The sequence below is a fragment of the Benincasa hispida genome, chromosome 11 (genome assembly GCF_009727055.1).
Source record: "Benincasa hispida cultivar B227 chromosome 11, ASM972705v1, whole genome shotgun sequence".
Taxonomy (NCBI): Eukaryota; Viridiplantae; Streptophyta; class Magnoliopsida; order Cucurbitales; family Cucurbitaceae; genus Benincasa; species Benincasa hispida.
In genome coordinates this window covers 13060614-13074575 of record NC_052359.1, presented here as the reverse complement: position 1 = coordinate 13074575, position 13962 = coordinate 13060614, and the positions used below count along the sequence as shown (strand labels likewise).

Sequence of the window (13962 nt, the reverse complement as noted above, 5' to 3'; positions counted from 1 at the left end):
GAAGAATATGAGAAAACCCCTTCTCTCTTCAACATTCAACATACATGCATCTTCATACCAGCACAATTGAACTACATCTTGTTCAATTTACATCATGCAATATTTAATTTTATGTGAGAATGACACCAAACCTTAAAAATTGAGTGGAGAATTTGGTGTCAAAAGGTGGAAAAATCCAGTTTTTATTAAAATTCAATTTTTAATTGAATTTCAAATGAAATTCAATTTAATCAATTTAATTTTCTAAAAATTAAATTAAAACAAATTTGATTTATATATTTGAATTTTCATCAAATTCAAATTTTTATTTTTTAAATAAAATTTATTTAATTAATTAAAAATTTTAAGTAATTAAAATAATTTAATATCCAATATTAAATTATTAAAACACCAATTTCACAATCATGAATCCCTATTCATGCAACTAAGGCATCAACAATTACCCAATTCCTCTCTAATCGCTCCACTTTCCCTCTAATCCACTTTCTCCATTCTTCAATTTCGTTTAATTTGATAATTAAACGTGTAACTATATCGTATATAATTACTGATTCCCTTAATTCGAATTTGAACGCTTCAAATTTACTCATCACGTTATTCTAGGGTTTAATCCGTTTGTGAGCTAATAGGGAAACCTAATGGACCTACTGATCATGGACTCTAACTATCCGAGATAAATTGGCTAAACTCTTTAAATCGAATTAATCAACATTCGTTAACTTCTGGGTCACTCCACTAAAGTCCGTAGCTACATTCACCCCACTGTAGATATATTTCTATCCACTCGATATAACCATAATCAATAAGTCAACCCTTCACAGGTTATTCATAATAACAGCTGGGTCAAAAACTGTTTTACTTCCGAGATTACATCTTGCTCCTTAAGTCTCACTGATCCTCTAATGAATAATTGGTTTATGATCCAATTACCAAACTCAATCCCTCTTAGGGCAATGAGAGGGTGGGACCATTGGTAGGAGTGAATTCCATTGCACCCTACATCCTCAATTATCTACCCGGTCTTACTCCTGAAATGGTGGCTTATTGAGCCGACGCTGTTGAGCCCCTCACCCATGCAAATCTAAGGATAATCCCGAATAAACAAGAGTTCATAGTTAGCTCAGGATTAAGGTCAAGTTACCTAGGTCATCGCTTTGAAATAGTCAGTCTTAAACAGTAAATAGCGTTATAAAGTACGAGTGACTTATTTCTTGGTCTGATCTTATACAAATTCTTTGCATAGGACACCCCTACTCACATGTCTTCACATGAACAATTCGGGATCACGTCGTTTGTACTAAATACAAAATGGGCCGTATCCGATAGTGTTTTCAGAATAAGGTACTCAGCCTTATCTATATACTATAGATCATTTTGGTTATCTACTCGAACTTAATCCACTTTTATGTCTTCACATAAAGTCCAAGTACTCATGTAATAGCCATGGATCTTAGTTTAATGGATTTAGTTTTACAAGTGCAATTTAAATATTCAATAACAATTTTTATTGAATAAATCTCATTAACTTTTTTATTGCAAATAGAATATGTTTAATTTTACAAACTACGAATTATAGGATATACAACCAAACAAATATCTAATTAATTTATTAAGAATATGTACAAAATAATGGAAAAACAATTCAAACATTTGAACAAATTTAAATTTTGATTAGATAAATAAAATTTGATGATATATGAATATTTAAAATATAAATTTGGTAGAAAAATTTAGATATTTAATACAAGTGAGGTTAATTCAAAAAATGGTTAAACAGAATGTAAATTAATAATAAAATTTGCATTCAAACGTTAACTACGTGAGGAAAATCAGTACTACGGTTATTTTGAGGAAGGCGATGGTTATTTGTATTTTTTCAGATGAATCGATTAGAGAGAAAATTGAATGATTAGCGGGGAAGTGGAGAACTAAGCATCAACAATTACCCTATATACATAATTTCGTCATTGTTTATGATACTACACTTACCATGTATTTGTAGTTTCATCAATAACAAAAGCTACGAACTAGGCAAGGGTAAAACAAGGATTTGAAAGTTCATGGTCATGTGAGTTTTCATAAATCTTATTATTTGCTAGTTTTGCCATTTTTTAAAATCAAATCCTAAAATCTACTATGCACTCCAATTTCCCAAGAAATTATCAAGATTTAATGAAATTTCTTACAACTGTAGATTGATAAATAGATCGAAAATAAAATTTATCTACAAATAATATAGACTAAATTTAATTTTGATGAGATTTTTTTACAATAAGGACTACATTGTTACAAATTGTAAATTACAATAGATTAAATTATTACTTATGAAGTTCAATGACTAAATTATAATAGATTTGAAAATATAAGGATTAGTAATAACCAACTAAAAGTTTAAAGACTAAATTATTACTTTCTTAAAATTTAGAACCAAAAGTATTTTTAATTCGCCAAGAGATTATGAAACACTTTTATTTTAAGCAATCAAACATAAATATTTGAAAGTATTGCTAATATGAGTATAATTCAATTGGCATCATACTTGTACTATCAATCTCGAGGTTAGATGTCGATTCTCCCACTTCTACTTTAATACAATACCTTTACTGAAAAAATGATCTCCTAGTGGTCACCTATGAAGTTTGACGGTTGAAGTATGATTTTTTTTTATTAAATATTAAAAAAATAGAAAAATATATATTTTATTGAGCGATAAACCATTATGCTCCTTCTTCCGTAAAAAAAATCTTTCTAAAAATAAAAATTATTTTATTCATACGAATTGAAAATGTCCCAAACAAATTTCCTTCACAGGCAGAAGTGAGCTCATTATCCAGCCAATAACAGAAACAGAACCGACTTTAGAATTTCTCGGCCACCGGAGAGTCACAGCGACGGTGAAAAATGATCATCTCCGGCTCTGCAAATCTCCCTCCTCCTTCTTCTTCCGCCGCCCCTACAACTCCCATCGCCAAATGTTTCCTCTTCAAACCCCATCTCTCCATCCCCAACGCCGCCAAATTCTGCCGGACCATTCCCTCCGCCGTGTCTTCCTCTTCCACCCATTTCGTTTCTGGATCCTCCAATTGGGCGCCTGAATCTTGGAAATCCAAAAAGGCCCTTCAGCTCCCTGAATATCCTGACCCAAATGAGCTCGAGTCCGTGCTTCGCGTTCTCGAGTCATTCCCACCGATCGTCTTCGCCGGCGAGGCTCGCAAGCTCGAGGAGAGTCTCGCGAAGGCCGCCGTTGGCGAAGCATTTCTGCTTCAAGGTGGGGATTGTGCTGAGAGCTTCAAGGAGTTTAATGGGAACAATATTAGGGATACGTTCAGGGTTTTGCTGCAGATGGGTATTGTTCTTACGTATGGAGCTCAAATGCCTATTATAAAGGTTTATTTCTTTTCAATTGTTGCGTTTTCCCTATGGTTTTGGTCAATTGATTGGTTGAAACTTGATGGAATGTTGTTACTTTGAATTTTATAGGATTATCTCTCTCTCTCTCTCTCTCTTCTGTCCGTTGGAAATTTTTTATGTTTTCTTGTCAATAGTGTTTGTTTATTGGATGTAGTTGCAGAGAAAAGTCACTGCCCCACATTATTTTTTAATTCATATTTCACTACACTGTTCATGATTTATTGGGATTTGCATTATTTTATCTCTGTCCATGTTTGTTCTTCCCTGCATTCGTCTTTATCATGTCTTTTCCCCCATCCTTTCTCTTCTTATTATCATTCGGCAGAGATTGCAAAGGCTTCATCTAGATCTGTTTGGCTGTTTAGCCAAATTCAGTTTATTGTTTTCAGATTCATTGAATTAAATGAATTCAGGGAATGTCTCGATGGTATGTTAATTTAGAATCCAAGAAACCATTAACATATTTTATACTAAATTTGCTATCAAACACATATTCGAAAACTTGAAAACATAGAATACAACTCCGTTTTTTATTTAATCCCAACCGAACACGCCCTATATTTTTAGAATTTGAAACATTTTTGTTTAACCATAGTGTCAAGCCTTGCGTTGTAATGTAAAAGATGAGAAATGTTTGAGTTTGGAATTTATTTGGTGTAAATTTGATCAACCAACCATGTTGACAGGTAGGAAGAATGGCAGGACAATTTGCTAAACCCAGGTCAGATCCGTTTGAGGTTAAAGATGGTGTAAAGCTACCGAGTTATCGTGGAGATAACATCAATGCAGATGCTTTCAATGAGAAATCTCGAACCCCGGATCCCCAAAGATTGATTAGAGCATATCTTCAATCCGTAGGCACATTGAACCTTCTTAGAGCATTTGCCACTGGAGGATACGCTGCAATGCAGAGAGTTTCTCAATGGAATCTTGACTTCGTTCAACACAGTGAGCAAGGAGACAGGTACACGTTTGGAATTGTCTTTATCATCTTACAATTTCTGCTCTTCGATAATGAACTTACTTGAACAAGATTTACTCTATAGACTATAGGTTGCATGACTATGTCCTTGAGTTCTAAAATTTATGCTCTTCAATAAGAATTCAACCCGATTTTTGTATTTTTCATGATTGTTCGTGTCTAAATGAATGACATTTATTTAGTGAATTAGTATCCATCTCAAACTGATCCATGTGAGCTAACTGGCATTGCCGTATGGTGTACATTCTTTCTGCCAGTGAAATAATCAAGTATTTTACTTATAATTTAAAAGAGGTATATTTATGTTGCCTGATCATCCTCCATCGTACTCAGGGTGTCCAATTTGCTGGCTTTTTAGTTTTTTAATGTAATAGGTTGTAATCACTTGCAAGGTTTTGAGATACTACTTAAGGTCTTGGGTTCGAAAACTCAGTAATTTCAAATAATTTACTATCTTTTGGATTTGTAATTGATGTACCGTGAGCATATCTATTTGTGATCAATGTACCGTGAGCATATCTATTTGTGGGTGTCCAATTTACTATTTAAGGCCTAGTCAGGATTTGTAATCGATGTACCGTGAGCATATCTATTTGTGAGACTATGGACCATCCCATAATTTAGATTATCTTATTGAGTGCAGGTCTAAGTAACTAAATGAAGATTATCTATTGGGTGCAGGTATAAAGAACTTGCTCAGAGGGTGGATGAAGCGCTGGGATTTATGGCAGCTGCTGGAATCACTATGGACCATCCTATAATGAACACAATTGATTTCTGGACTTCCCATGAGTGCCTTCACTTACCATATGAGCAAGCCTTGACGAGGGAGGACTCAACGACAGGCCTCTACTATGATTGTTCTGCTCACATGCTTTGGGTAGGTGAGAGGACTCGACAGTTGGATGGTGCACATGTCGAATTCCTGCGCGGCGTGTCTAATCCTCTTGGCATTAAGGTACCCAACTACTGCTTTTATACTGGGATTTAGATTTAATGATGTCATTAGCTTGCTTTAGAATACTCAATGTTCAGTCACCAATAATATGTTGTTACCTGGCGTGTAGTTTGGGGTTTTTCTTGTTTGGCTGTTTTTATGTATGCTCTTTTTGTATTATTTCATTCTCTCAATGAAAGTCCAGCTTCTTAAAATTAGAATGGAAAATAAAAATGAAATAAAAAAAATAAGAGGAAAGTTAGGAAGATTAGAGTTACTAGACTATATATTTGCATAAATACTTCTGACATGAAGTGGTTGATCAATTCAAAATCTGGGAGGTATTTTGATTTTTGCTTGAATGTGTTTTAGTTAGCATGGTGCTCGTTGCTTTTAAAGATTTTCTTTTGTACGTTTTGATTAAATTTCTTTTGTTTCAATATTTCTAAGCATATTTTATGCAAGTTTTAACTTGTTTCATTACTTCATATATATATCTTTGTGGCATTGCCCCCAATTCCTCAGCGAGACTTCACAAAATCAAATACTTGCTTTACCTCTAAGAGACATCAAAGATTTTTATGTATTTCTTTATATTTGTAGGCTCAAACCAAGACCTTTTCTCTCTGAATATTGCAAGCTCTTTTTGTCTGGCTGAATTCGTTAATAGCCTTTTGCCTGTTGGGACATTATATTATATCCGTACTTGATCAAGTCTGTGGCTTTGTTATGCAGGTAAGTGACAAAATGGATCCTTCAGAGCTAGTTCAGTTATGTGAGATTTTGAATCCACGCAACAGACCTGGGCGTCTTACGATTATCACCCGAATGGGAGCAGATAACATGCGAGTCAAGTTGCCTCATCTCATTAGAGCCGTACGCCAGGCTGGGCTTATTGTCACATGGGTGAGCGATCCGATGCATGGTAACACAATAAAGGCTCCATGTGGTCTCAAGACTCGATCATTCGATTCAATAAGGGTACAAACTTGTCTACCTACAAGCATCCATTGCATTTTCACTGCACGGATTGATGATGATGTTGTCTTTTTTGTTTTACTTAGGCTGAGTTGAGAGCTTTCTTCGATGTTCATGAACAAGAAGGGAGCTATCCTGGAGGAGTACATCTAGAAATGACTGGACAAAACGTAACAGAGTGCGTCGGAGGGTCAAAGGAAGTGACCTTCGACGACCTGAATTCTCGCTACCATACTCACTGTGATCCAAGACTGAATGCTTCTCAGTCGCTGGAGTTGGCATTTGCAATATCCCAAAGGCTGCGAAGGAAAAGGATGCGTTCTAAGCCTGGCTTTGATGGGGTGCTCGTAGAAAATGGGTTTGTTGCTTAGGTTCTTTCATAATGTGTTCTTTGCTATAATATGAACAAGTTGCAACTCCCATATCTTTTCTGTTGAGGTAATAATAAAATGTATATCCGGAAATTGATTTTTCTGCCTTTAATCTTTCGGTTTCTTAATGTTTCTATAAGCTTAATCATATCTTGAAAGATGTAACATAGAACTTTTTTTGAAGTATTGAGATAAAGTAATGTTTTTAGTCAAATGTTGGACTTTTTTTAAAAAAGAAACATTCCTTTAAAGTGTGGAATCAAGTAGTAAAGCGGTTTTTTTAAAACTTTTTTACTAAAATGCTTATAAATGAAGGGCTTGGACCAAAAACATTTATTCTCAAATCATTTTCGAATACAAGTATTGCCTACTTTCATTTCATTAGTTTTTCACTCCCTTCATTTTTGTGAAATTACCAATTTATTCTAGTGTGACTATATTACATCGTTAATTTTTTTTAATTATCAGAGCTGTGTATTTAATATCATAAAATTAATAAAACAAATATGGTAAACTTGCATGTCATTTTTTTAGGTTCAAAATTACAAGTTTGGTCTTTAAACTTTAAGATTTGAGTCTATTTACTTCATGTCTAATAAGTCATCAAACCTTTGATGGTGTGTTTCTTGGAAAATTCAAAATTTTTAAAATTAATTGTTTTATTAGATATAAATTTGAATTTTATACATAATAAAAATTTTGAATTTTGTGTCTAATAGATTTGTTAATCCTAAAATATTTTAAAGTCCATGGATTAAATCAATCATTTTATGTGTAGGAAATAAACAGACACGAATCTCAATTTCATGGACTAAAATGAAACTTTAATCATTTTTTCAACATACAATTTATCAATTTACCTATGTAAGTGATTTAACTATTGTATATTAATCTCAATGGCTACATTTTATTCCGTCTACATGAATATATTTAACAAAACTTAAAAGTGTGAATTGAGTGTCAAAATGTGCATAAGCTCAACTGAAATAAAGTTTGTATTATGACTTTGAAGTCGTTCGAATCTTCCTTTCCTTTTCACATATTGTGAAAGAAAAAAAAGTGTGAACTAAGTGGATGGTAAAATTTGCAGCAAGTATATCTTAGATTAACCTTAAAAGCTTTACACAAAATCAAAGGAGTATGCAAAGTGATATACCCTACTTTCATTTGAACCATCTAAAATAAATCCTCCCAGTTCATATGATAGTAATCTTAAAATACAATGTTGCAACAACATATTATTTGTGCCAAATTGAATGGTGTAATCTGGCATGACCTTTTCTAGAGGTCGAAAAAAAACAACATATTACTTGTGATCGAGAGGGTTTCGGTTCATATCCTTGTACAACAGATAGCGGCTTCGTGTTTTCCCAAGGGCAGCATACCTGAAAATATCATATAAACCTCCAACCCAGTTTGCACTATATTGTAATGAGGATGAAATGTGAAAAAAATATATATATCAAACATGTATGCATTTCACTAACCATTGTGGTACAAAGGGAGCCATCCAAATGGCATCACCAGATTGAATAGGGTACCTGCAAGAACAGCAACAAGAATAAGAACCAAGGGCAATATGGAACATTTTGAACAACTTTCTTTCTATCCGAACGAAAACAGATTATGTGTTTCTTTTATTTTCCACACATGTCATAAGAAGCCTAGACTGCAGCTTAGAAGATAGAAGCTATACATATATTTTAAATCCATTGTTATTATAATTTATTCATTCTACTTGACACATCTAAAGATTCATGTGCTGTATATTGAACTTTATGATAAATGGATAATGTCTAGGGAGGGTGGTCTCCTCTTAATTCTAAGTTTTCCCTCTAATTTGTCCCCCTAAAATTTCAAAATTAAGGGGTGTTTGAGAAGCTTAGTTGATTATTATAGTTGGTGGTTATTAGAGTATGTGAGTTATAATAGTTTGTAGGTTACAATAGTTTGTGTTTTGGGTGCAGATTATTTTAGTTGAGTTATAATAGTTTATGTTTGGGGCGTAAACTATTTTAGTTTGGATGTAAAATAGGGGTGGTCATTCAAATCGCAAAAACCAAACCTTTTCTAAAAACCAAACTGAAAACTCAGTGGAACCGAAAAATGCGGTTCGATCCGGTTTGAAGAAATTTTGAAACCGAATTAATTCGGTTCCATTCAGTTTCACTTTTGAAAACTGAACCGAACCATTTTTAACTAATATATATATTAAAAAAAAGAGTAAAACCGAATTTAAAACCAAATCACTTTTAATTAAAAGAACAAAACCGAATTTAAAACCGAACCGAACTGAACCGTTTTTTAATTAAAAAAAATATAACATGGATTTTTTAAAAATGCCAAAACCGAATTTGAAACCAAACTGAACCGCATATATGCAGTTCAGTTTGAACCAATAAATCGGTTCGGTTCAATTCGGTTTCACATTTTAAAAAAACCGGTTCGGTTCGGTTTGACCACCAAACCGTACCGAACCGAACCGTTTCCACCCCTAATGTAAACTAGTAAACATGGTAATGAAAAGAGAAAGAGATGATGAGTACGAAATAGTAAATATGTAACAAAGGGGATTTGAAATAGTAATATTGTATTTAGTTGTAGATTATAATAATGGGAAACACCAACTATTATAAATGGAGCCCCAAACATGGAGTGAGCTATTATAGCTCACTCCACCCACTTGAGTCGGAGGCTCGAACACCCCCTAAAATATTATATATATGAAAGGTTAAAGGGTAAATTTTCCCCCAACTTAAGAAAATTTCCAGCTCTGCACCAGATAATTAAGCTAGTTTCAGGCTTGTATATATGAGAGGTTTTCAACAAAACGTTGAGTAAGAACAATAAAATATTTACCAATAATCGCCCAAACGATAAATGCCCTGGCCCTCTAAGAGCAACAGACCATGCTGATTATAATGAACCTCCTGCCAACAATTTAACAAAATATGATTTAAGAGGCTTGAACTAGAATAACTATTAAAATTATGTATTCTTTTAACAGGGAGTCCAGGGATCAAGACACGGCCTCAGCTCACTTCGGTGTGGTTAAAGAAAAAACACTCATAATCGAGCACTTTTAACAGGGACTCAATTTACAAGGAATAAATACTTCCATTGAGTGACATATAACTGAATAATACAAAGTTTCAAGCCAACCAAAGCTAGTAAATGAACGATTTGAATTTCATGATATTACCTTCACATTAAGAAATTCTCCAGGTTGGAAATCCATGATCTGGGCCAAGATATGCAAACTGAACTATGAGAAAGCTTGTGAACGAGACAGAAGAACTAATATTCCAACTGCAACTCATACTTACGTGGACGTTGAAGTCATAAGGCATGGACATGGGAAGGAGCTTCCTAAGTTGAAAGACCTGATAATTTTACGGACATAAGGAAGAACTTTTAAATATATAAGCTGAAATAAGGACATATTTAACAAGATGTTCAGAATCACCATAGGTTCCAAGGATAGTTTATTAAATTTCTTAAGCTTAAATATTTTTTTATCGATTCTTGCTGAGTTCTTGTATATTCAGGAACTTTTCATATTATCCATGAAAAATTGTGTTACCTTAAAAAGGAACTTTCAACCTTTCAGAAGCAAGGAGACACGTTGTTGCTTACCTCACCAGGAGTTTCAAGGAGGGGCTGGTTGTCTGTTGAACCAATGATCTGCTTGGTGTGATGATCCAGTAGAGAAGCATACCTGATTCAATGAGATCATCCCAAATCACGAGAGGTGAACAGTTTATAAGCCAATTATTAACAGTGTTAGTGAAGTATTTCCTCCAATTATTAACAATGTTAGTGAAGTATTTCCTAAGTCCACACGTTGATGTAAATGATATATGTGACATTAGATATAGTGGACGATTTCATAATCTCTTGGACCATTGATTTCAGGTGGAAGTACATATACATACATGATGCAAGTATTGGTAAATACTTATCATGGGCTGGGGTGACAATCAACGGTTCACAAATGTGAAGCCATTCATGTATGTTATAGGTAATAGGTAGAAATAAACCTTCTCTCAAACACCACAAGAGTAGCGGAAGAGTCGCACTTGACAGAATGATCGAAATTCGGAGGTAGATAAGCAAATGAATCAACCTGCATTTCACATATTGATAAAAATCATCAAACTTCTTCACCAGTTATCAAACACGGGAGCACCTTGACTGAGCAAACAACCCAATTATCAATCAGAACAGACAGAGTGGAAGTAACTATCTATATAGGCAAAGATCACTGTTTCCCATGAAGTGAAGGTACCTCTCTCTCTATATATATAATATATATGTTTATATATGTATAGGAAAATTAAAATCAAACCCAAAACTTAAGGACTAAATGTGAAGCATTTTAAAACCTAGGGATGAAATGGAAACTAGACCCAAAACATAAGGGATCAAAAAGATATTTTTCCCCTTTTATGGGATAAGAGACAAAAAACATATAATGAAAGTCAGCATCTATGTAATTGTATTTCAATCAGTACAATTTGGGGTGCTGTAGTTATCTTTGAACTTCTTCACTAGCAACAAATCCTTAAAGCTGGGCAATAAAGAAATATGGTGAAGGAATAGATATTTAATTCAGCACAAATATTTCATGTATGAACTTATTTGCAGCCTGAGAACTGAGAAGATCAAATGTAATCCCGATCCTTTCTATGAACTGAATCGTTGAATCTTAACTTACAAAACAAGTAAATAAAAAGCTAGAAGAAAGAGCATAAATGAAATTATGACATGTCAATTGCATATTACAAAGACCACTCTGTCTCACCGTGAGTTTTTCACTAATGCCAGACGAATTGGTAAGTTTCACTGCTCCTTGGATAACAAATAAAAACCTAGTAGGAAGACCATCGATGAAAATGAAATTGTGACATGTCAATTGCAGATTAAAAGAAATTTTGCAGTCATCACCAAATTCTCTGGTACGGGTCCAGATATATAAGGAAAATGCAAAATACACCTCTCAACATCGGATGGGGGCAATCCTGATTTTGATTTCTCTGCAGCTCATGTGATAAAAAGAACAAACTATTACGAAAAAAGACTTGTATATGTTCGAATGAATATTACATAGAGATTTTATCGCAAGGTTTATCCTGACCTTTCATCTGGGCAAGATACATCACAAAATGTGAACCAAGTGCCGGTGTTATTAAATATGCACCCAATGTATTAGTCCTGTAAAGTAAATCAAGTTAGAGGTATTGCAAAGAATAATAACATGAATGAACAGAACTCAAAAGGCAAGATAGAACCCAAATTTACCACTCTGGTAGAGGACTAAACACTTGACTTTCTGGGGTTATCAAGGCATGATCCCTTTTGTAAACACTACGTGTGAAGCCAGGCAAATCTAGACACAAAAATCAAATAAACTCAAGAAAGTAATATCTTTTTTATTGTAAATTATTCGAACCAAATCCTCAAGAGAAGAACTTCTGTTTGCCTTTTAATACTTGAAAAACAAAAACCACTTAACAAGAATAACAATACTAGACTTTGTGAATGGATGAAAGTCGAACACGCATCATAAATTCTAAATGTCATTACCAAAACGTCGTCAAGATATCAGTTAAATCACCAATTGACCCAAAAACATATCATCTAACACTCCCATTCACTTGTGGACTTAAAATATGTAGAAAACCCAACAAGTATTAATCAATATTAATTGAGGAGGAGATAACATTGCATGGTTCGAAGACATGACCCCTTAAAACGCCTACTCCAATACTATGTTAAATCACCAACTGACCCAAAAGTTTAAACTGATGAATGAAGGTAAATTTAATACCATATCATCTAACAATATCTCTAAAAGGTCTTTTAGTTCAGTTTCTACATTTCATCTCAATGAAAAATATGTATCAGATAAAGGTATTTGATAAACTGGGAAATTTCAACAGCAGAGTCCACATAAGATGAGTTGAGTAGCATTCTAACACAAGCCCATTTTAATTAATCACAAAAATTTACTAACCTTGCAGATGAGAAGGAGAAAGAGTGGGATTGGTCACTTTGTAATACAAAGGCTTCGAATCGGCATCCGAGTCAATAACGGATGGCGCGGAACAAAACCCTTCTCCACCAAAAGCAACTCCGAGCAAACCTGAAAGAAATTACAGTAACAACGCCACATTGCGAATTGGGGCTTCTTAATTCAATAGAGAACGGATTTCCCAGCTTTGAAAACACGATTTTCAATTCGCCATCATTCAAATTTACGTAGGGAATCAAATGTGGTGGGAAGATATAGAAAGAAATGAGAGATGGTTTACTTGAAGTAGTGAAGAGAATAAGGAGAGATGCTCCATGGGATTGTGTTGAGAAGCTCCACATATCTTCTGATTCTGATTCTGATACAATTTGTTGAAGTAGGATCGAATTGGATTGGAAATGGAAGTAACGGTCACTCTCTCCGTGGTGTGTTTTTGGGTGGAAGCTCAGGGTGGAGAACTGCCGGCTGAGGAGTGAGATTCCCACTCACTAGTTGATCGACACGTAATAATATCTCTTTTTTAATAAAGGAATTCATTCTAATTGGATATTTAAATTTTGTTAAAATATAATTTTTGACATTTTTTCAATTTTAGTTTATATACTTTTACACGTCTAATTTTAGTGTATATATTTTAAATTTGTAGATAAAGTTTTTATTATTTATTATCATATTTAATATAAATTCTGGAAATATATTTTCATATTATTTTTTGGCATGAAAATTATTTTTATTATATAACTAATTTTCAATAAAAACTAACTTTGAAGGATTAAATTTAAAATTTAATTAAAAATATTTAAATTAAAATTAGATATTTGAAATTATATAAACTAAAATTGAATAAACTCCAAAACATAGGGATCAAAATGGTATTTTAACCTTTAAAATTTTATATTTTAGAAAATGAATGATTAAATTTAGACCACACTTTGGAGTTTGGAGGATTTTCAAAAGTAGAAAAATAAAGAGAATTAAACTTGCAAAATTTTAATCTTCTTTGATAGGGACTGATAGAAGTCTATTAATGTCTATTAATGATAGAAACGGATAAATGCTGATAGAAGTCTATCAGTGTCATCAATATTTTTTTTTTTTTGCTATTTTTCTAAATAGTTTGACATTTTTTCTATCTTAGAAAATTTCCCTTTTAAGTTTGTATCTATTTTGTCTTTAAATTTTAAAAATTATCTAACAAATTTTTAAGGTTTGGTTTGGTAACCATTTTGTAACACCTCGCACATTTTTT

At 33.4% G+C, this 13962-nt stretch overlaps 2 protein-coding genes across 2 annotated transcripts; one reads left to right on the top strand and one right to left on the bottom strand.

Moving 5' to 3' along the window:
• The first annotated feature begins 2760 nt into the window (after nt 1-2760).
• LOC120092026 (phospho-2-dehydro-3-deoxyheptonate aldolase 2, chloroplastic-like) lies at nt 2761-6791 on the top strand. The gene is made up of 5 exons (XM_039050218.1): nt 2761-3387; nt 4098-4375; nt 5075-5351; nt 6066-6311; nt 6395-6791. The coding sequence occupies exons 1-5, from the start codon at nt 2902-2904 to the stop codon at nt 6677-6679; spliced, it is 1572 nt and encodes a 523-aa protein (XP_038906146.1). The 5' UTR covers nt 2761-2901; the 3' UTR covers nt 6680-6791.
• Nucleotides 6792-7815: 1024 nt separating this feature from the next.
• On the bottom strand, nt 7816-13212 carry LOC120089918 ((S)-ureidoglycine aminohydrolase). The gene is made up of 13 exons (XM_039047361.1): nt 12994-13212; nt 12696-12824; nt 11981-12068; nt 11817-11893; nt 11676-11715; nt 11484-11550; nt 10720-10805; nt 10316-10397; nt 10006-10062; nt 9882-9920; nt 9539-9609; nt 8167-8220; nt 7816-8064 (listed from the first exon to the last, which is right to left on the bottom strand). The coding sequence occupies exons 1-13, from the start codon at nt 13052-13054 to the stop codon at nt 7986-7988; spliced, it is 930 nt and encodes a 309-aa protein (XP_038903289.1). The 5' UTR covers nt 13055-13212; the 3' UTR covers nt 7816-7985.
• Between the last annotated feature and the right edge of the window lie 750 nt (nt 13213-13962).

Excerpts from the sequence above, each read along its gene's own strand:
- LOC120092026 (XM_039050218.1), top strand. The coding sequence starts at position 2,902 with ATGATCATCTCCGGCTCTGCAAATCTCCCTCCTCCTTCTTCTTCCGCC. Across the intron at positions 3,388-4,097 it reads CTCAAATGCCTATTATAAAG|GTAGGAAGAATGGCAGGACA; the intron begins GTTTATTTCTTT and ends CCATGTTGACAG. Across the intron at positions 5,352-6,065 it reads CTAATCCTCTTGGCATTAAG|GTAAGTGACAAAATGGATCC; the intron begins GTACCCAACTAC and ends TTTGTTATGCAG.
- LOC120089918 (XM_039047361.1), bottom strand. The coding sequence starts at position 13,054 with ATGTGGAGCTTCTCAACACAATCCCATGGAGCATCTCTCCTTATTCTC. Across the intron at positions 12,825-12,993 it reads TATTCTCTTCACTACTTCAA|GTTTGCTCGGAGTTGCTTTT; the intron begins GTAAACCATCTC and ends AATTTCTTTCAG. Across the intron at positions 11,551-11,675 it reads CCCCCATCCGATGTTGAGAG|GTTTTTATTTGTTATCCAAG; the intron begins GTGTATTTTGCA and ends TCTTCCTACTAG.